Source organism: Blennius ocellaris (assembly GCF_963422515.1).
Source record: "Blennius ocellaris genome assembly, chromosome: 23".
Taxonomy (NCBI): domain Eukaryota; kingdom Metazoa; phylum Chordata; class Actinopteri; order Blenniiformes; family Blenniidae; genus Blennius; species Blennius ocellaris.
The window spans coordinates 15,392,858-15,416,908 of record NC_137672.1 but is presented as its reverse complement, the minus strand read 5'-3'; the positions used below and the strand labels follow the sequence as shown (position 1 = coordinate 15,416,908).

At 41.3% G+C, this 24,051-nt stretch overlaps 1 protein-coding gene across 3 annotated transcripts in view; it reads right to left on the bottom strand.

Moving 5' to 3' along the window:
• Positions 1-23,033, bottom strand: part of nlgn2a (neuroligin 2a) — a gene marked incomplete at its 5' end in the record, with an annotated part of 136,903 nt that extends 113,870 nt beyond the window's left edge. Inside the window, one exon of one of the 3 annotated variants that reach the window (XM_080518897.1) lies at positions 22,514-23,033. In XM_080518897.1, the coding sequence (XP_080375023.1) occupies positions 22,514-23,021 (508 nt within the window). Of the gene's footprint in view, positions 1-22,500 lie in introns of all 3 variants that reach the window. The other 2 variants (XM_080518895.1, XM_080518896.1) reach the window with 2 other exon arrangements.
• Between the last annotated feature and the right edge of the window lie 1,018 nt (positions 23,034-24,051).

The window sequence follows — 24,051 nt, the reverse complement described above, 5'->3', positions numbered from 1 at the left end:
GAGATCTGGTGTCTGAGCACCAGCCTCGCAATACTAGTTTGTACCACCATCAGTACTATGAAAGTTTTTTCTGACCAAGTGATTCTGAAAGTTATCAATAACAAGGAAACCAACAGGTGTCAGCACTGGTTAGCTGGAAATAATGGTGGACATGACAATAGTTCAAATATTAAACTCTTAACCTGATGCTAAAGGGATTTACTGCCGCCACCTAAGTGTGTGCAGTGTTGGAATTACAAAAAATGTATTCAATGCACCCAAGTACAAATTCAGAACATGCAATGCAAAGGTCTAATGTAATGTGCTTAAAAAAAAAAAAGAAAGAAAAAAAAGTGCTTCAAGTAGCAGCTAAACCCCTGAGCATAATCAGCTCAGTAAACTTTAGTTTTATTGCTAATTAATTCAAGTCTTTTATGAGAAGAGGATAGGATTAATTGGACAGTGGTGTCACTTTAAATGAGTGCAGTTAAATAGATACTACACATGACTGGACAAAACTAAAATGGAGAGATACAGTCTCACTATGCCACCACAAATGGTTTAACGCCGACAATAGGCAGAGTTTTACACACATCGCATCTTTACAAAATAGCCTGGATGTCCTTTGAGGACTCTTCTGGGAGTGCAGACACAAAGAAGTGAATTTGTTTGGGGCTGACCCTTTGCTCTTCTTTCTCGCTGCCATCATCTAAATCCTCCTCTTCCTCATCTTCCTCCTCTCTGGCCGGCCTTGTAAGAGCTTATTCCACCGCGGGCTGCGTCGCTGGAACGTTACTAACCAATGAGCAGATGAGGATGAGCTCCTAATGCTGACTGAGTGGTACACTAAGGGAGTAGGAGAAGGAGCACAGGGAGGAATTCAGGTCAAAGGACGAGTAGGGACACGGAGAAGCTGGCATGTGCTGCTTGTGTGCATTTACGTTCTTACTCTTTTGCGCCATTACTTTCCTGTTTTTCATGCCAGTGAGTATATATTCCATTAAAGGAAACTCCACTCTTAAGCCCGCCTGCTAACACTGAGTTATAAAACCATTGGAGACTTTCCATTAATACTAATTTGTCTCGGTAAGGTCGTCTAAAACGGGAGTAAAAATCCTGTTAAACTAACGTGAAAATAAAGGAGGCTGGTGGGAAATAAGGCAGAGCCGACAGCGGCGTTATAACAGAATGTGTGTTATTTTAATGCTTTCGGACAGTTCAATTGCCAGCTCTCTCTCAAGCCACCTTAATTCCCCCCCAAGCTAAATCATACCCGCATACCAACTGTGTAATCGGTTGTGTCACCTGGAGACTCGGCTTGTAGTCAAAGCATTTAGTGTACTATCAAGTGCGAAGCGGCTCAGCAGACTCGGTGGACTTGGAGAAGTATTTGATTGGATGGGCCCATAAAATAGCAAGAAAGAACTTTGACCACCAATAAAAAGTTAGAAGAAGAGAGTTTAAAACCAGTGCAGGAAAGGAAAGTGCATATTACATTATTTCAGTTCTAAATAACACATTCTGATTCATGGACAGCAAATCTAACAATTTATTCATCAATATTTAAGGATATAGATGAAGGCTGTGAACAGGGAGATGCTATTTCCCAGTTTTATTTTTTTTTAATTTGTTGTAAAAAAAAAGTAAAGTGTAAAATTATTACTTGCTCTAATTGGGGGAAAAACTGTATAACTTCATTATTTTAAGCGTAGTAAAGACTGAAACTATAGAACTGCAGCTATAGATCAAAACATAACAGTTAGAGACAATACATACAGTATAAAGACTAACCATTTGTTTAATTTTAAGTTTCCACAATGTGAAAATCAGTAAGTTTAACATTGAACTAAACAGTTTTTTCTGTGATATTTGGGTGCCTTAGATTTCGCTGAAGCTGAGTTAATGAAGGAAGTGATGTAACCACCACAGGGTAGTTTGAATGAAAGTTTGAAAAAATAAATTAATCATGAAACTGAACCGTCTCATAGGCAGAAGTTCACCAGTCTGGGGATAATCCATGTATCAAAATGATATATCAATTTCAAAACACGAATGCTTTTACCGCCACAGCACATATAGTACATAATATCACTTCAATATATAGAAACCTTGAAAGAGGTGTGTGTTTAGTTCGTAGGGAACAGGAGCCATTTGAGGGGTCTTCAATGCGTGGGAGAAACGGTTCAATTTCCACTTCTATGCATGCGTCGGGACTGTTTTTCTGCGGCGCTGTCCATGGTGCTGAAATCTGTGCTGACGTGAGTGTGCAGCACAGGCTGCTCCAAATGTTTTTCCCCAAAGCCTGACTGACTTCACAACGCTTGATGGTCGGGAGCCGCTGGCATGGGACCACTGAGTGTGAGCTGTTTACGGGAAGGAGAACACAAGCTGGAAAATAACGGTGCAGTCAATTCTATACGGTATAGGTTTAAAAACAGACATGAAGGTGAGCTAAGAACACGATACAATAGTTTGGGTTTTAAACATGCTCTATTTACAAAGTTGAGAAACTTACTTGCACTATAGTTTTTGCTTTATTTACTTTACGTAAAGGTTAACACACTGTGGTCTTGTCTTCTGACAGTATATAATAAGATTACATTAAAAAACAAAGCTATTGAAATTAAGAGTGTGCCATATCTCATTCTCCATGCTGCTATCGATAGCTGAAGTCAATCTCAGCTAAGAAACACAGGAAGAACATGCAAACTCCACGCAAAGATGTTCAATTTTCTCACTTTAGATGCGAGATAAGTGAGCCAAAAATAACCCCAATCCACATTATTCTCCATATGATTGAGAATAGCTGTGCTGGGAAAAAATTTGTCCAAAAACAAATACTGACATTATCAAAATATATGGCTTACTATTGTAGATTTTACACCATTTTCAGTTGTTAGAATGTGAATGACCGTTGATTAACTTATTGAAATTTCAATCATACACCACATAAACAGACACTAAGACCTTATGTTCATTAAAATGTATAAAATGAGTTTTGCAGAAGCCTTCTTATGCAATATAGTTTAATCTACAACACTACTGCTGTATTAGCTAAAGGAAAATGACTGAAAATGATTCTTTACGGTCATATTTTGAAGAGAATGCAATGAATCTGTGCTTCTTCCCTCGCCACCTAACTGATTTATGCAGTCTGGCTGCGATTTGAAATGAAGTCACATTCACAAGACTGAAATAAATCTCAGGTGAAAAAAAGAGACAAAAGCAAAACATCGTCTTGTTGTGTATGCTCAGTGGCTTGTTCATGTAGCATTTATGTTCCCTGCTGTACAAGCTGCCTTCACAGGGATATACTGTGAATTAGTATCTGCCTTATTTCTTGCCATGCATATAAAATAAACAGAAGTGGTCTGCTAAATTTAGCGCGCCCACTTCATAGTGTTAAGCCGCTCACGTGTTGCCTCCCCGTAACCACGAGGAGACTGCACACGCCAGGGGGGTTGTGTGCGTCCGCACACGTATGCATCACAAATTAAATGTGTGGAACAACCCAGGTGTTCCAGCTGCACACACGAGCTGCATTTCCATTGTTACCGCTTGCAGTTTCAATCCAGCAGTGTCTTCCACCAACTCGTGATGAATGGTGTTGCAGTCATGCATCGATTTCCTCCCGGTGAAAACATATCAGCAGACTTGTTACACCAGAAAGCAAGAAGAGGAGACAGCAGATGCCTTACCTCTGAATAACCTCCTGCTCTATCATCAGCAATCCCTTCATCCCTCCGTTCTTTCATTCATCCCTGGATGCAAACATCTCCTAGGCCGTTTCCATTCACTATGAGCGGTGGGCCCTGGCAGAGGAAGGTGCATGTGTGCATCTCTGTGTGGGTGTATTTTCCCGTGCAGGAGGGGTAATTTGCATTCACTGCCACTGGCCACCTCGGCTTCAGAGGCCCTGAAGAGATGGCTCTTTGAGCTGCATTGAAAGGGACGGAGTGTGAGTGAGGGAGAGACACGAATGAGCGGTGGCAACACGCCCCACAGTGTAGACTGCATGTGGCTGTGCAAGTGTCCCAAGTGTGTGGGTGTTTGCTTGTTTTAGTGAGCGACTTAAAAGTGTCGCTATTTCAACAAGTGCTTGGAGTATTTATCCAAGGAACAACCACCGCTTTAAGTTTCCATCCACTTATGATAAGTAAATTGGAATTTAGATTAAGCTCACAGTTAGTCACATATTTTAAGTCTGGATGAACTCCGAACAGTCAGCAAAACTGTGATTTCCTGATAAGGATGAAATATGTTGTACCCTGGCATTCACTGGTTTTATACTGATAATATGCATATTATCAAAAGCTGGGCAAATACACTAACTTTGCCTGGGAGCCATATCAACACTAAGTTTTGCTTCATATATAAATAAACTGGGATTTAAAAAAAAATTTTTTTTTTTAATTGCAAAACTTTGACACCCATTGTTCAAGATTGTTCAAGGATACTTGGAAATGCTCCATTCAGGTGGTACTGGAATAAAAGGACAAATGGAATAATTTGCATCAACCCCAAATGTCAGAACTCTGTTACTTTGGACTGAAAATGCGTCTTTTTGGCATCATGTCAATCATGTATTGAGTTGTCAAACCACAACCTGCCAAGTAAGAAAAGCAGATTGGAGGAAAAAAACGAAATATCCGAGCCCGATAAATACAGCGTTAGCTCCAATTAGCAGCATTGAACAAAGCAAGTCAAGAGGCACAATAGTCTTGGCAGACATCTGATTAAGCTCCATTGTCTTGCGTTGAAAACTACCCAAAGGTCCAGGACCTTCGGGTAGTTTTAAATCCTGAGGGAACTATCCTGCTAAAGCCATTCACAATACACAAAACTGTCCATTTAATTTAATTACAATAGTTTCTAATGGATGGTGGCACAGAGGTGCAGTGGTTAGAGCTGCCAGACTGGTTGGAAAATGCAGACCAACGAAGCTTGTCAATGTGAGGTTTACATGTTCTTCCTGTGCTTTGTGGGGCTTTTCTCTGGCTCTTTCCATTCATTCAATGTCAGACCCTTAGCCATGAGGTAATATCTCCGTACCAGCTCTGTCATGGACTGTTGCTTTGTTCAAGGTGAAAAATTCAAACACAAAAAGTTTCATCTTGATGAAAGTCGTATAGAAGATGGGTAGATGGATGGTTTAGGTATGAGTAACAAAAAAGAATCGAACGCGCACACACACACACACACACACACACACACACACACACACACACACACACACACACACACACACACACACACACACACACACACACACACACACACACACACACACACACACACACACACACACACACACACACACACACACACACAGAGAGAGAGAGAGAGAGAGAGAGAGACAGAGAGAGAGAGAGAGAGAGAGAGAGTCATAGAAGTGCTTGTGTAGAACCACAAATGCATTTGTTCCAACCCAGCGTTGGCTATGTGTGCTAGAGTGTGCATACATGCGTGACCTTCCCTCTCTTAGCCTTGAGGTGAACCAGAGTGATCATTAATCCCCAGACAGCTGAATTCTGCTTTTCTGCCGTTTGCCTCACAGGTTGCGGAGCTCTTTGATCTTCCCGTTTCTCCTTTTCTCAAGGTTACCTTAATAACAACAACAATTTCCATGGACAGATGGAAAAGAGGCAGACGGGACCTCCGTTAACGGTCCACTTCTACTCGGCACCAGTACCAAAGCACTCTTGAAACAAGCCGGGCTGTATTTTTTTTTCTTCCAAGCAGCTCTTGTAAAAAAACTTTAAATCCAGTATAAAGAACTCACGCTGACTCCTATTTTAAATTAAAAGAAGAAGTGTGGTATATCACTTTCACTCTGTTCAATACCACGATTCAATAAATTCCTGCAATGCCGCACTACCCTGTTTCTATAGCCAAGCTTATCTCGCTTTTACAGCATTGCTCAGTAATTTCCCAATGCCATTGGTCTCATCAACAGCACGGTAACAGTGCAGCTGGCCGCACCGCCTCAACAGCCGCTGACTCAGCAGTTCAAAATGTGAACGCTATCAATAAACAGGGGGATTAATTATAAAAGGCAAATACACTGAGAACCAGCGGGGGCAATTTATGACTGTCCACTGCTGCTGTACCAATATACAAACCCTTGTATCCTGCACAGGTTGTGCCACTAAGGCACACGAGAAACAGCCGCACACTCCCAAGCCAACATCGCTGTCACGTTGAAAGAGTGCATACAGTACTGCGTAAGACTGATAGGAAGGTAGGGGGTAATAGGGCTGATCCTTCGAGTAATAGAATCAGGAAGGCATTTGGTGGCTTTTAATTTCATTCTACAACAGAGGACAGTAACCTCAAACATACACCCAATGTCATCAATAACTTCTTTTAGTGTAAATAAGAACAATGTTTCCTCCACAGAGGGTCTAGTGGACACTCTGTGGGGGTCCAGTGAGATTCTATCATGGGAATATTCACAGAAAGCCTGTGGTTTACTCTCCAAGATGTTTCAAGACTCTTCAATTAAAGTAAACAAAGATGCAAAAGTTGAGAAAGAAGCTTCATGGTAACTCACTACTTTGTCCTGATATTCCACTGTCCGATCTTCACACACGTGGTTTAATTCTTGGGCCAACTGAGCATTAGCATCTGGTACCTCCGTTTCCCCACAGGAAGGCGCAGTGGCACCGCCAGCGTTGGCTTCTGTCAAGGTTTTATGGGAGTGGGTTATTAGCCAACCGCCCAACTGCCAACCTGGAGGGCCGAGGGATTACTCTTCATCTGGTCTCTACCTTCAACCCGTTCGGCATGGCTGGCCCCAGCACAGTAAAGTAGTGATCCCATCAGGATTGCACTTACTGCTTTACCTTCTGTGTAATCAGCTTCCATTTTGTCCACTGATGAACCAATTAAAAAACAAAACATTAATGGATATAATGTTGCACCAAGTGTTTGGAGAGTTTAGAATGGAGTAAAAAAAAAATAAAAAATGGCACTGACCACGATTTCATAGTAACCACACTCTCTCTAATGTCTACAAATAATCTGCTTCATGCAAGTTCAACATAAAGATGAATAATTTCTTATTTTTAGCAGATTTTACGGAGGAGACAAAGGAGCAAGCAAGACGCCTTTAAACTGGAACATTGGAGTTCTACTTGCAGTTTATGAAAGTCAAAATGTTATTGTAACACTTGAATTCAAGCAATTTGTGCCAAGCTAAAATAAATTTTTTTTTTTAAATATTTGACTCAGCCTTTGATGTCACAAAACAACACATTTTAAGCATTAAAGTGTATCATTAATTCAAAAATGTAAAAAAAAGAATTACATAAAAATGACGATGATTGAAGGTTTTCCAGTATTGTGAGGATGTAGGCATGATGGACATTAACATATTGTCTCCAATTTACACAAAGGTAACCTTGCAAACCAAGAAGTAGAAGAAAAAAAAATGGTGGCACTAAATCAGTCAACAGAAAAAAAAAAAAAAAAAAAAAAAAGTTCACCAAGACAGTTGTATACAGGAAAATATGGCATAATTGAAAGAATGGACAAAATTAGAGCCGACTGCATCTTTTGTTGCAAAAAACTGGTGAGTGAAAGTTTGAAATAGTCCAAGATGAAGTGGCAGAGCGAAGTCGTCCTTACATAATATGACAAAGAACACAAGGTGTGATGGGTGTGTTTTTGCCAAAGTTAACAATGGTGAAAAATATATGTCCCTCAAGAAAAAGGTTTGGAAACACCGTCTTTGGTAGGTTTGATTAGGTAGAGAACACTGGATAATGGAAAATCAAATCTATACACTGCTTCATGTTTAATCTTCCGTGTGAATAAACCTCAATGTGCCGACACGCAATAAAATACGCTTTCACTGCTGATTGGAACAAAAACAAACAAAAAGCCGCTTGTTTTCCACATTTGTAGTCAACGCTGATCTAAGGGAGGAACCACAAAGCGCATCATTGGAAGGAAGGAGAAAACGGTATAGACGGGCTATTGAGTGTACAATCCCATGAAGAATATTAAACAATTGCTAATTTGTTTGGGTTACACTCAGACAAATTGCAACTGGGACGAGAGAAGAAAGAGCAAGCATCGCCGTGTCCACGCTGAATTAAAGAGCAATAAAACACAACCCTCATGGAGCGACGCCGCTTCATCAATTCGCGTGGTGTGTACGATAAATGGATGGAAAGCGGATTGTTCGGATTGGATGCAAGAACGCTTGGCATGTCATAAGAAAATGCTACATTCCTTTTCTCGGCCACAAGTTGCTTCAGGATTCTACCTCTTCTCAACATGAGAATGGATGAGTGGCTGTAGATTCTCTTGAAAAGCTTTGTTTGTCCTGTGGGGGTGTCCATGAGAACCACTGCTGCCTCCGCTGTTCTATTGCAGGCAGCATCGACAACTCTGGATTGATTCAATGATCTTTTTTGAGTCCCGTCTGGTTTCGTTTTGGATTTGAGAAGAGAAATATCCCACATCAATTACCCGTTATTAAAGTATCTTATTGAACCAGTAGTACATTTTCCACAATGCCTCCAAACCACAGCACCACCTGTAGGAGTGCTCCCATTATTAAATGGGATGTTTAATTGATAGGACGGGGTATATCAGACCTCATCAAATCCTATTTGATGCACTTCAACAATTCCCAAGTTAAATCAGATCCCGTCCCAGATTGTGCTACAGTGACACTCCAGAAGCCCAGCCAAGAGAACATGCACAGTGAAAAGCTTGAGAGCTTATTATTTAAGTACTGTTGTAAAGTCAATTCACTCTCCCGAGGCTAAAAAAGATCATTTAAATAGACTGCTAAATCCCATTTCTGCCTCCACTGCTCATCCAAAGCATGCGGTGAGGAGCCATGAGAAAAGATGAGAAAAGAGAGTGGTAGTGGTGGTGGTGGTGAGGGCTGTGGAGGGCAGAGAGCCATCCTTCGACGGGGAGCGAGGCTGGCTGAAAAGAGCCCAAACGCACGAGGAAGAGTGACGGCGAGGGCGGACAGGGGAGTCGATCAAACCGATGAACCACACAAGCGCCACGAAACAAGGAAAGACAAACAGCGCACATTACTGGGATCACGTGACTCCCTCACACACGCATCGTATGCCTCCCCCCCCCCACCGGATAGTGAAAGATCGCCCCCGCACGCTAACACAGTCGCACATATTCCCTCCACTACACAAACTCTCTTTCTTCATCTCTCCAGCTTACAGGCTAAAAATAGCTGGAACTGAGCTCCTGCTAATTCCTTCATTCAGAGTCTAGTGGAATAGCAAAATAACGACACAGGAAGTGCTGGATGGTTGCCAAGACAGCCTCTCCACCCCCCCATCCCCCTTTTTTCCTCCGTCTTCCATCTAAATTCTACTTTCCTTCAACCCTTTTCCTTCTCTCTCTCTCTCTCTCTCTCTCTCTCCATCTCTAGTTCCCCTCCCCTCTTCAATTCAGCATCTCTCACCGACTACGCCGTTGTTCTCTGCCTCCCTTAGAGGCGACGTGAAGGCTTCAAAACGTGATCAATATAATCTGGCTGTGGCCTCTGTCTCGCTCGTATAATTACATTACGAAACTGCTCCTTTCGCTTGCATCCGCAAGCAAGGAGAAAGTGAAAGACAAATAAATTATTAAGTACGATAATTAACATTACATACTTCACCTAGTTAACATATTTATCACATTAACCATATAGTGCTTTGAATGTTACATGAAGAACAAGCAGCAGTATTTAGATCCAAGAGCAGATCAAGTCTCTTAACCTCCATGTTATTAGTGCTTCATCCTTTAAGAACCATTCAAGTTAGTTCTCTGAATAATAAACATCGAGATTTTGCGAGAAGCTTATTATAAACTGCAGGATTCTGATGGATAACTGTGTGTATGGGAAAGCATATTTAGTTACGGATTAACCTGTTTGTGATCCGTTTTGTTTTCCCCGTGTCACAGAGTTTTTAGATTTTGATAAGTCGCCGCACTGGCAGGAGAGAGAGAGAATTAGTGCACAGTTAACCATGAAATCTGCCGGAAGATAAAAGTATGAACAGATTTGAAGATGAAAAAAAAACCCAACATAAAAGTATTTTTTTATACTTTTAGGAGGAGGATGCTACTTTCACATTACTTCGCTTGTGCAAGGTCTCATTGAATTAACTAGTTACCAGCAGGTAATAAACAGGGTATTAATCCCTGAAGATTCACGGCCTTCAGGGTCATGAGACATCCAATTTATTTGCAGATCATGATTTAAAGAGCACCTTTAAATGCATTCTGAGCTTTTTGAGAACTTTTATAGTTAGTTTCTTAAATCCTAACACCAGTTTATTTGGCGAGTGATATATGTACATACATAAATTAAAGCACATTCCAATTTGCCCAATTTAGAGACTGGAAATGACTGAATTTGTGGCCTCAAGTGATTTAAAAAAAAACATTGACAACTAATTGATCCACAACTACCACCTCCACATATAAAGCCTGTGCCTTATTTAGCCGAGACGCTGCCAGGACACGTCCTACATCTCAGCTCAATGGCCCAACATCTCTACTGACAGGGGAAAAAGAAAAAAAAACACTTTAATAAAGTCAAATTTCAATCAGGCTTCAGATTTGAGAACGACAAAACCATTGCCAATTATGAAACTGAACAGCATCCCACACACGGGAGCGAGCCGAACAAATAATCTGCTATCAAATCCGAGCACAGCCCACAAGAAATCCTGCTACAAGAACTTGACAGGCGCGCTCGCTCTCAGGCTCTCACGCGTACAGACGCACAGCGGCTCAGTTTCTCGTGTTTCAAATGGGCTCGCGCCGAACCTCTCGCTTTGTCTGGTGCGGCTTTTTGTCTTGTAAGACAAGTTCGTCTCGACATATTTCTAATAACCTCACCCTTCATTTCAACAGTCCGTCAAACCCACGGGCTACAAAACCTTCACACTCAGCAATTCAAACAGTTGGTTTCTTCAGTAGCGCATCTCAGCTTGTGTCTCGTATTAGATATTGTAGGCCTGTGCAGCGGCGAGCAACATAACCATCAGATTTTTGCAAATATCAAACAGAAATGAAGCTTTTTCATCCCTGGGGACCCATCCTGAGTTCTAGCCTGACATACTCAATACTTCCGTTTTTTTTTATCTTGTAAATGCCCGCTATTTAATAAATCTCCCACATTAAAAATTAAAATGAATTCCTGAGAGTGTATCTAGAGGTAGCACATCAAAGGCAGCTTTTAGTCTTGGAGATGTTTTTGCCACTCATGCGATACCGCCTCATCACCTCCCAGGGGTGTATGTAATCTGATTATTCTGGTTTAACATCAGCTCGGTTACATGTCATACATTACTGTTCAACACAATCCCCACAAACCTTCTCTTTACTCTCGCACAACTAAATTACCACAAATACAAATGTCTCTCATTTTTGTGCTGTTTTTATACATCAGCTAAAAAAGTATGGCGTACCGTCAGCAAATGTATTAACCCTCACCACGTGGATCCACAACCTTTTTAGCATTTACACGTTCATGCAGGCAACATGTACGCTCCCCGCATGGCGACTTCACAGAGGGCAGTTTACAGCTGAATTTAATGCTTTGTAAGACCTTTTAATACTACCTGAGATTGGATTTAAGGCCAATTTAAAAACCAATTAAAGATGGTAAACGCAAAATGAAAACGGTTGTAAGTGAAATCTCTTGAGGGACAAATTGGGGGCAACAAGTAAAAAGATTTTCAGAATGGTCAAATTGGTTTATTAAAGTGCACGTGATAAATACAAATTATGTTTGGCACATAGTAGGCCAATTATCTTGTATTAGGGAACTACAGTGCCAATTTGGATCAGAGGGCTGTTTTTTTTCTCTTGTGCACAGGGCTCATAATCAGACTGAACTGCAATTTCCTTCCACCGCTTTCACTCAGACTGAGCCGACACGGAGCTCATGCTGGAACACGAACATGTCGGACTGGAGCACACCTGATTGCAGATTTGTCCCGTCTGTCCACGTCAAAATTTTCAAGAACGCTTGGGAACTAATGTGCTGCATATTTGAGGATTTAGTTGAAATTCCTGAGTCCCTGCTGAAAGATAAAGCTGTATAGTCCTGCATAATGTCCTTTCTGTTGCGTAGTGATGTAGTGGCTAGCCTCCTCACCAAACATTCAGATTATGCTCAGTTTGAATCCAAGCTTGGCGGCTTTCCTGTTTACTCCGAGTCCATCTTTCCTTCCTTCATGCTCTGGATGTCAGTTTCCTCCCACAATCCAAAAATATGCATTTGAGGTTAATTGGCAACTCGAAGGTGCTGTTTAACACATAATTTTTCCGTCTTAGTCTTAGAAAATGTTGCTACTCATGTGCTTTTACACCGAAGCAGCAAAAATGCTGAAAAGGATGTAGTTAGCATGCCAGGCTACTAGTTGGTGCTGTTTATCAAAATTAACATTGCATTAACGTTAACAATGGAAAGTCCACAGACATTTGTATGGACAGACGACAAAGCAAGGTTGTTGTTACGAGTGCACAAACACAGTAGCAGCCTTCCAGAAAAGTTGCACCCCCCCTCCATTTCCAAGAAGATGGAGCATTTTCAAAAAAATTACAGCTGAGGAGCCACTTTCAAAAGAGAAATCAACACAGCTGCATCAGTAGCTGTTTTGATTTCTCATTTGTTTTTTTTCCCCCTAGTATAGGTTATATACTACACCACTGACAAGTTGCCTTGCCGACAGTACAATTCATACTTCTTTAGCCTAAAATTTAACAGAACAGTTGAAACCTTTCGGATGAGAGGGAAACATCTCCAAAGTTCCACTTGGTCCAGTTCCTTTATGATACAAACTGATATAACAGAACCTCAATGACTGAGAATCTTCACAGACAAGTACTGTGAAAGTGGAAAATAAAAGATTGTGATGCATCCTGTTCCTAGTTTGGTTTTTTTCGTTTGTTTGTTTTTAATCGGGTCACCATTCTTCCTAAACGCCACTAAAAAGTGAGCTTAGGAACTTTGTTTGAAAGCTTGTGTGATGGCAAGAAATACCAGACTTGGCTGCCATAAAAATCCAAGACATTTGGAACGAGTTAAAAGGGGATCTTTTAAGATGGGAAACGTTCCCATTTGTAGTTCCTGTCAGTAGTAGGTTATCCTAAACAGATAAAAGCAGTGCCCGACTAAGAGCGTCTGACTTTTTTTTGATCTTCTCCCTGCCGACGAGAGGAAGAAAAAAAACCCTTTTGACCAAACAAGCTAGTCATAGTTTGTCCGCGCCACCATGCCTCTATCGAGCGCAGTGAATAAAGCTGAATGGAGGACAGCGAGGAGAGGAGGGAGGTGAAACATGAGACGAGCCACGAAGAGAGACTGTTGGTTAAAGCTTGGAAAAGCCGGACCATATGCTGAATTAGGCGTTTCTTCTGACCTCCATTTTCCACGAAATGACAACTAAAAACCGACAGCCGACTTCTTTCAGTTCTGGCGAGCACACTTGCATCAAAAGGAATCTTTTGGGTATATGATGAAGAGAATCTCACGAGCTACGGGCACCAGTACAGTATTATATAGCAGCAATTGTTCAAACTCGAAGAAGCGTATTCTGCCTGCAGAGAGATGGTGATCTATTTCCACCATCACCCCCTTTTCTCCCATTTTGTTCTTTAAAATATATCAGTGGTAGCTGGCAGAAGAAAGAGGTGACATAAAAAAAAAAAAAGATGGACCAGAATAATCATAGATATTTTTTTTTTCTGGTATCGGGAGCAATCTATATCATATTTCCACTGCTGAATGCTGGCACTTTTTTCTTCTTCTCCATTTTTTTTCTCCGTTTCAGTTATTTATTCATCTCTGGCCCTTTGACGATGCCGATGTTGCAGCGCGGTCCTCTGCCGCCGTGCGCATTATTGTATTAGTATTGAACCCTTCTTGATGAATCTCCACAGAAAATTGAAATATTGCAGAATGGAGGGATGTGGGAGTTTGAGCTTGATGCATGGAGATAGATGAAGTATCGGATGGAATAATTTATCAGATGCCCAGCAGCACCGCCAAAGAAGCTCTTCGCTGACAACGCTGAGGTTAGCGGTTCAAATCCCAGAGGATTATCTGGCAAAACCAATGCGGGCCCTCCTTGAAGGGACTAATTGAACCCAACTTGCAGCTTAAAAGGCACTTTTACAGCAGCTTATCGGGGTTAAAACCCAACCTACCGCTAATAAAGCTTGTTCAAAACTGGTTCAAACTGTTTCAGATACTTGCAAAACCATGTCCGTCTTTTTTTATAATCAAACCCTTAATTATTGATCCTCCGATGCTGTCCATATCAGATGCAAGATGTCAGCAGGTCTTAAGTAATTCATGTACATCTCTTTTCTCCTGGTGTAGTCTGCTCCAGCCTTTTTCTTTTTTCTTCCCCCACACACACACTCACACTTCTTGAGCAGTCTAATTGGTCACTTTTTGTGAAATTAACCTCAAGGGAAAGAGTCATATGAAAGGTTCACTTGAGTTTTGAGACATATCCTCCCACACTGTAGATTTGCGGCTAAAAGGCTTGAGCTGTGGAACCAATCGTGATGTATCACATGGTTGCATCGCGAGTAATTATCTCAAAGAAAAGGATATCTTTTCATGTTTCTGTTCCAGCTTGGCGTATCACCAGAAGACGATCAGAGGAGGAACAGGGCAAAATGTCCATTATTTGGTAAATCTTGTTTTGGGTAAAAAATGCGACTGATAAGAGCTGCAGCTCTTCCTAAAGCATGAGTGTTATGAGGTAAGGATGGGAGCTACTTTGTAAATATCGATTTTGGCTACCAGGGCTCACTTCAATTACCATCTCATAATTACATTTTGGATCATATAACAATTTGACAGCCAGGCGCCTTTTAACCATATTGTCTGACACCAGACTAAGGATTTCACTTGTAGAACTTTTTTTTTTTTTTTTGCAGTCTGAATAAACTTTACACTGTCACATTCATCCACACACACACCAACAACCAATCCTATGTCGGGTGCCCGACCCCCATTTGGAGCAACTTGCTTTGCTGAAGGGCACTTCCACACATGGACATGACGGAGGAATTTACTACCAACCTTCAGATTAGATGATGACCCAGTACACAACTCCACCATAATAACAGGTAAGATATAGTAATAAGAGCACATCTTTGAATTTTTACCAGACCTTCACAAGGCTGAATCCCTGAAGTGCATATTAACAATGTAAATACATTGCTACAGAAGTAATTTACCACTTCCTGCCAACATAACATGGAAAGAAGTGGGAGTACCGAGAGAAAAAAGAAAAACCCCAGGAAGATTAGGCAAACTCCACACAGAAAGCCCAGAATGAAACTGGGATCTCCTCACTCTACCGCAGTTAGTTTTACCAACTGATGACATGGTTTCATGGATCATTTCATTTTACTGCATTTTGGCACCATTAGAAGCAGCAAAGTTTATGCATATTAGCACATTTTAATTATATGTGCAAACTCAGTTTGATATTCCAATTACAACGGATTTTGGGGATTTCGTACGGTGAATTTCTAATCAGTTTCAACTTCAGTCTTGATCGCACACATCACCATCATGTGAGAGCAAAAAACTGAGAATCTCATTAATACAGGACTAAATCTTTATATTTTTTTTTCCCTTTTAACTAAATTACAAACCCACTGTATTGGATCACGCGTCCATCCATTTTCTACATCACTATACTCAATTCAGGGTTGTGAAGGTGCTGAAGCCAATCCTCACAATGGGCAATTCAAAACTAAATAATTTAAGCACATAAATTGCCTTTTGGCTGATTCTGGCCGTCCACTGCGGGTCATCTGATGGGGACAAAACAAACCTTTCCTGCTCGCCTGTTCCAGGTAACTTCAAAGTGGCGATCCCTCCATTATGACTGCACAAAAGCACAGCTATAATGGATCCTGCGTGCCACTAAACATTTACACCCACTTCCCATTTGGAAGCTGCTGAGTCCAGCCCCTCCAACTTATCCACCATGACGTCCAGCTCTCTGTTAACGGCCGCCGACTGCTGAGAGAAGCATGCGGTTTGTCTGCGGGCCCGAGGCGGCGACGGCGGCAGCCGGTCCCTCGTCCCATCCATCGATTCAGCATGACTCTGCAGGAGCCAGATGAAAACCTCTTGCTATGATTTATGGGATGCCTTCTCCAATAGAACCAATGGAGCCCCCCCCCCCCCTCCTCCCCATGCTGCGTTGGGTGAGGGAGTGAACCACCAGAGGGGCTAAAAGCAGTTCCAACCTGTCCCAAGACATTTTATTCTGTTTCAACACATTCCTGATAATTAAAGTATTATTTTTAATAACTAGTGTTTCCGTGAATTCATTGAGGTTTTTAAAAGAATCATTCACTTTTTTATTAGAGCAATTTGAGCAGTGACGGAGGAAAACTGTTCTGGGCAGACGTGACTAAAATAATAATTTCAGAAACTATTTGATGAAACAGCAGACAAAGTTTACTGCCACCAAGCCACTTCTGGTCAAATACCTAAATGTACGATTAATCAAGCCGTACAACTGGTCCACCGAATACCACGGCTGCTTGATCGGGATGATATTGGCCAAGTCTATGTATTCACCTTGGAAACGTGATAAAGTAGTCCAAGTGAGTGAATAACTATAGTCAGAAAATGCCTTAGTTAGTCATACATAGGTCAACTTTAATACAAATAATAGTGGTATGTGCCGACATATGAAGGGCTGCAGTAATGTTTTTACACCAGACTTGCATACAAATTAAGGTTCTGGTTTATGTCGAGGCACTTCACTGTAATGATTATGATTTGGGCTTAGCAGCGCATTATGTCAGTGAATGGGTTCCCCATGTGGTGCAGACTAACAGCGTTAACTGTGAGTACAGGGCGAGTCTTGTCATGTTTGTATTTTTCATGGCCACATGAGTAGAGAGTGTCATTTTATTTCCCTAAGCAAAAATAAATGAAATAAATGACTTTACCGGTTAGCTCATCTAACAAGCAAACAGGTACACTGTTAAGTGCTATTGTCACTCTTGTCATGTTTGGAGGCTACGGAGCATTTGCTATTATAAAAATCATTAAAAGGGCAATGACTGCTACCCGGCAAACTGGATAATAGCTTGAAAGACTGCGTAGCCGGGGAAGAGACGGAATGCAAACAAGCAGTTGGATTAAAAGACAAAGAGCTTGGATCTGTGGTTGTGTCATTACAACTTTGATGATATGTTTGTCCTGAGGTGGCCAAAATTAAGCTTTTTGCCCATTGCTTTTGTTTTGAAGGCTCCTACTTTTGTGTGTGGGTGAGAATGGGTCTCTCCAGTTTCACTGTAATGTGAATTCCTGGAGCCTCTTATGGGTCGGTCATGAACGATGGGCCTTGTGTTTGACCAGCCTGTCCTATATGAAGACCGAGGACTCCAGATATCATCATCAGGCCGCAGATTCACTGTTATCACTGGATCATGTGGTTACTTCTAATACTCTGATACTTTGCTGGTTGTGTGAATCAGCATGACAATGACTTGCAGTGAACTTGCACGGTTTGATGAATCGAGGAGAATCTAGTATTTTATCAATGCTTTTCAATCATCATATCAGATTTGCACGTCTCGTTCATTAGAGAGCAGATTGGATTTTTCTTAGTACTCTCATAGGCTCTCTTAATAAACGTACTGATTTATTACATGTGTGGGAATTTCTTTATGAGATTATTTATTCGTGTGTCAGCCTCTCAATAGCCTAACATGGAAAAGTATTAAATATCTGAAATTCTCAATTGCATTTTAAAGTAAGCTCCTATTAATCTGATACAACTGTATTTTATTGACTTTTCCACTGAATGATTAGTTGAATATGCTTTCTTAATTTGCTCCAAAAGAATTAGAATTTCTGAAACATATTTGCACACACGCAGCACAGAATTAATAAAAAATGACAACACATGGCTAGCTTTGCAACTCACTAAGCACTTAAGTATTAATTAAAGAGCCAGGAGTATGCGCCAAATGTTGGTGAGTTTGTTTATCTATGAACAAACACACATTCATGTCGGTGTCCCACTTTTCTTTGCTTTTTTTTTTTTTCCATTTGCACTGATGGTGGCATTAGGAAATAATTCTGCAGGCTTAATCCATTTAAAATTATAAGGTTTTTAAGGATTGGTGCTCTATAAAAAGGATACAAATAAAAAAAAGGCCTCAAGAGATGGAAGGATGGGAAATAAAGGACATATTTGAGTTTTCAAGGTAAGAATAATGGAATAGCAACTGAGTAAGAGAGAGAAGAGAGGATCAGTGGGCATGCCTGTGCATAGAAGAGGTATAAAATGAGTTGATCCGATCACTCCCAGTATAGAACAAGTGATGCCTGATTGATAAAAGAGGGCACAAAAGCTCTCATCTGTTCTTCCTCAATCTACTCTTTTCATGTCTTGATTTCCAACTTTCTCCACTTGTGTTTAACACCTTTCATAATCACCTCTCTTCACTCCCTTCGATATTTCATGTCCTCAGCTTTTCTCATTAAAACTTGTTTCCTATCCTTTGCGCCTTCTTCCCATCTCCTCTATTGTTACTTCCTTCATGCCATGTCTCCTACCTTACCTTTTTATCCCACTCTTCTAGTTTTTTTTTACGTTTCCTATGTTTCAGAGTCTCTCCTACGTTGCTCCAAACTCACTGCTATATTTTCTTCCTTTTCTCATCGTTTTTTTTCCACTCTCCTAATTTATTGTAATCGTCTTGTCTATTTCCATAGTTTCCTTTCCTTGGTTTTTTTTTTGTTTTGTTTTGTTTCCTCCCTCCCTTTGTCTCCCAATGTATTCGCTTCACTTTTTTCTCACATCCTCTCTTTTGTACACCAACTCCTTGTCCCCCCCTAATCTCCTCTCGCTCCTCCAGTGCGCACATTCACACCCCCAAAAAACCCCTAAAAAATTCACAATCAATGTGGGAGGACAGGCAGAGGGGAAAAGGAGGAGCAGGGAAAAAGACAACCCTGGAGCTGCTGCAAAACGCTGAGGCCAGCAATGTCATGGCTGACTTGTCCACAACAAGTATAGCTGCGGTGATGATGAAGGATGAGGGGTGAATCCAGTTCAGAGCCCCCCCCCAATACATGATGACACACAATCTATACTAGTTAGAAATTGTACATTTTGCTGATGTTTCTTGAAGTTTAGCACACTGCTCTATGAGTATACAGGCTGACAGCGTTGACATGTTTCATCATCACACTCGGAGTTCAACGCGTTCACACACAGTGTACATGCGTCCAGCAGGGTGTTATGACATTTTGTATTTTCAGCAATAAACATGGAGGGGGGCGGGGCATAGCTGTGAGATCTGATGTATAGCAACGCTATATGTGCCCATGGCGCTAGAAGTGAGAATGACGAGGTGTGGAGGGCTGAGGGCACAGCGTGACAGCAAAGTGGCGGAAAGAAGAGTGTTGCGCTAAAAAAAAAAAAAAAAAAGTGATAAAAGCACTGAAAGGAAGACAGAAGTGTGTTAGAGCAGAGGTGTCAAACATTCAGCCCACAGGATGAAACTACAGAGAGTAAAAATGACAAAGAAATTGCAATTCATAATCTCTCCGCTGGATGAAGAAAAGACAATTCAACAGTAGACAAAGAAATCAAACATCTTGTTTGAGACCATACTATGAGGGTAGGCTTGCAAAAAAAAAAAAACCCCTGTTCTTATGGTTTGGAGAAAAACACAGAGATAGAACTAGTCTGCATGATAGTGAGGCGCTTGGATATCTTAACTTGGAAAGATGCATCATCGTCAAAAAGAGCAGGTTGTGGCATTCCAGTGGAGCTCAGCATTAGAAGTCAGTCAACAATCTCACAATAGTACAAGAAGAAAAGTATAATTGTATATGCACAGGTGAGTAGCAAAGCTGTAATTAAGGGTTAGTGAAACAACGTGACACACTGTGTTCAACCGTCTTGCCCAGAGTATGGATACCCCCAAAAAAATAACAAAAAAAGAAAAACACAGCAGAGATTTACCAACACTGACTCCTAGGTGAAAAAAAAAGTTTGAAATGACGGCACGTTCATAATTTCATTCTATTCAGTAAAAAAAAAAAAAAAAAGAGAAGGTTTTGTAGATTGATATGTTTTTGCTGCTCTTGGCCCATTGAGAGCAGACTGGGGTGCATGAAGGACTCCATCAATGGAAGCAGTGACATATGGGACATAAAACAAACATCTTGTGGGTGCTTTAACACACACACACACACAAAAAACACCCTCCATATTCACAAAGATCTCCCTCAAAGCTTCAATTGTTTTATTCGGGGAAATGTCCCGTTGGCGCCGCTATCAAAAGGTTTCTCATGAGCGCCAACGCAACGGTTCAACCTTTTTACTCTGGAAAGTGGCCACTTTGTGCGGCCTGTGTCGGAGGCATACAAAAGAAAACACAAATGTGAAACACACTCTACAGAAGCCGGAGCAAAGGGAGAGAAAGCGAGGAAGTCGGAGAGGTGATGGACGTCTTTTCATATCGCACCTGCCGACGAGATGAAAATATTTCTCTTTTATTACGCACGCACCTCACAAGCAGACAGAACTGTCTGCGCACAGCTGGATCGGAGGAGAAAGTCAAAATTTGTAAATAAAAAAAATAAAAAGCCAAGAAAAGTCAAAAGTCACCTAATCTTTTTCTCATAAAGCAGATTGAAAAGTGCTCCAGCCCTGACCTTTGTACTCTTGTTTTATTGTACCATAAATAGGAAATGTGGTTGTGCCATAAAACCAGCGAAGGGTGGTTAAAAAAAACAAACTTTTGACCCTCCATCAGATTTTTGTCATGTAGTATCTTGTTTGTGTATTTATACACAAGTCTCCCCTCACACACAGACACACACAAACAAACACACACACATACACTTAAATCTCACAGTCATTGCCAAACAAGAGGCATTTAAAATATTTATAGTGTTTAAAGTTATGCAGGAACTAAGAAAAAAAGGGTAATATTTACTTTCCCCAAAACTTTTCCATCAGAGTTAAGTTTTTTTCTTCTTATGAGTTCTAACTGACTTTTCAATAAAGCCCCATTTGCCCAAACAAAGACGAAACAATTGTAAAGACACTTGTCTGTCAAGCTTTTGAAACACAGTAATGACCCTAAATTAACAGCAAAAAAATGAATACGGTGTCCATAAAGATATGAAATACTTTAACAGACATTGTTTTATATCATTGAGGCTGAAGTAGTTTATATTTGATATGCACACCTGCCATGGTCATTGCCATAAGGGTTGCCATTAAATTATGTGGCTCAATAACTTTGTAAACTTTCTCTGGCAAATATAAATGTGGCTCAGTAATAATATCTGCACGTAAATAACTGTTGAAAATAAAAATAATAAAAGGTAACAGCAAGAGAAAATAGTTAAGGAGATTTATTCTTGTTTATTATGCCATCTAAATAAGAAACCAACATTAAATTTGCAGGAATTTCATATAACTATTATTCATCTAGTAGCTGGGTTGAAATTTTTTTTTTTTTTTTAAACTACATAAACACCCACCTACTAAGTGAAAACTCACTCCCCCTGCTGGTAAGTTACTTCTGTATACTCAATTCTTGGCTGCTGTTTGTACCTTTGTGTTGAGACTGGATCGTTGAGGAAGATTTACACTCAAGTAAACCCTGAGCCAAATTCAATATCCGAGCCGAAACTTACTGATCGCTTAGTCCTTATTTCTAAAGCATTTAATCCTGCCATGGGAAAAGTTAAACATGAAATTATAAATCTGAAACTGAGTGTAAGCTAAGCACTAACTGACCCAACACTACAGTTGAGGAGCTGTACAACCCTGTGCTTCGTTTTCCATTGCCAAAGTTTTGTTAGTTGTGGCCTTTTTTACATCGATAGGAATAGTGTCTCATTGCAGCCACACCAACTTAAATCTTATATACTGTACCTTTAAGGTGCATAGCTGACTAGTTTGATTGACAATATGCCGATAACACACCTTGGATTACAATGGAGAATCACGAACATCAATCACCATGCTTTGCTAAAAGATTTTTTAGGATTGTGATAGTAAAAGTAAAAATGTGGACATGCCCAGATCTATTTTTCATTTTCAATATCTGACCCTGTCTCTTCTTCCTGGGCCAGCAGGTGATCAGTCCTGTGGGCCTAAATGGAGCTTGGAGCAGCAGTTTGACCTTTTAGCAAAACAACCCATACATAGTCATTAAGTAGATATGACACATCTGCAGGATAATTCGGTCTTAAAAAGAGTCTCTAAAAAGTCTCTAAATGTGGTTTCAAATCTTCCAAAAACAGTACTTAGCTCCGGCCCTAAAGAGAAACCTTTTTTTCCTGCCAAGACACCAATGTGTTTTGAATAATCTACCCCTGTGTGAATCTACCATCTCTGAAAAGCTTGACAGGAATCACAGTGACAAAACAGTCGGGGCTGAAGTGAAAAGTCAGTTATCTATATTCTTGTCTTATCGTGTTCCCAATGAAAGCCCCTTCATCCCCACTCTGTCCACTCACCATCCTCTGTGGGCACGTAGACGTTGAGGTAGAGGCAGTCCTCGCTCTGGTTCTGGATGTAACCCGCTGCCACGTCCAGGTTGTCCGTGAACCAAACGGGCAGCATGATCTCTGGAAGCACCCCGTGGACATTCTGAGGGCATACGGGGGCGAACTGGGTGGCGTTGCGAATCTCCTGCCACGATCCAGGGGCCTCGGGCGGTTGAAAGCGTCGATCGCCTATTGGCGCCGTGGCGTAGGGCACGCCAAGGTACTGCTCCACGGGGCCCAGAATCTCATTGTTCAAGTCCTTCTTGATGCCCCGGAGCTTGCCGTAGTTAGTGGTGACAATGGGGTGTTTGGCGGGATCCATCTTCTGGCTCGAGGCCAGGCTCAAGAGGGCGATGAGGCCGAGCATGCTCATGAGGTACCAGTCCGTCATGACGCCAAGGGGCCGTGTCCTGGACAACAAACCCCGTCGACTCGCTTTAGAAACAGCGAGCGGAACGGGGTACGCAACTGGATTCATATTGTTGAGCCACCTGCTCGTACGCGCCAAAGGAAAACTTCAGTCTTTATGAGACAATGTGGTTTACAACCCACAGCCTGGCAGGTAGCACATTGGAGGACAACAGCAATAACAAATACAGGTGGACTCTAATAAAAGCTTTTTTTTTTTTTTTTAAAGGTTTCTTTCAGACCAGGAGCGTCAGGTCAAGGTGAGATGGAGGGCAAAGTAGCTGCTGGGTAAAGAAGGGTCCTTGGGTTGCTGGAGAAAGGGGTGAGACCTCGGTGTGGTTGCCAGGTCAGTGCTGATTGTGAGCAATCGTGATCCGAAACTCTTCCTCTGCCATGGCTCTGTTGCGTTCCATACCTATTCGTCTTCTATTATCCAGGTAATTGGAGTGATGAGGAACTCTGCAGGATGAGACAGAGAGGCAGGAGCGGGGAGGGAAAAGATTTAAGAAGGACAGTGATGGAGAGAGAGAGAAATGGAGAGAGAGCGGTGGCAAAAGGGGTGGGGGAGGAAGAAAGATAAGAGAGATTATAGCTTATCTGAAAGAGAAATATATTCCATTAAATTTTGTCAAGGCACCTCCCCCCCCCCAAACTGTTGCTAAGCAAAATATATCTTCTGAAATGTGGAGACTTTTTTTTTTTTTTTTTCTTTTCATCTCGTGAGGAATCAAGCCGACAAAACCCTAATTTAGTGAAGAATTCATGTGGTGACCAAGACGTTTTCGTTTCATTTAGTGTTATCACAAGCGGGGGAAATGCCAATAGTATCCATCTGCAGGCCACAATACTTCCAGAGAGGCAAACCTCTGCCTCTAAAAAGATTGCTTTGAGGCACTTCAAATCACTTAGCCTATTACCATTACGTATGGTCTGACCTGATCTGTGAAAAATTGGTTTTACTTTTACAGCTCATCAGGCTCATGCCAGTGCGCATCCACTGTTTTGCCATGCACATACCTGCCCCATTGACGTAAGGATCAAGTCTACAGCCTGCCAGTATTCACTACATAAAGATGGAACATTAGACAGAATATGAAGCT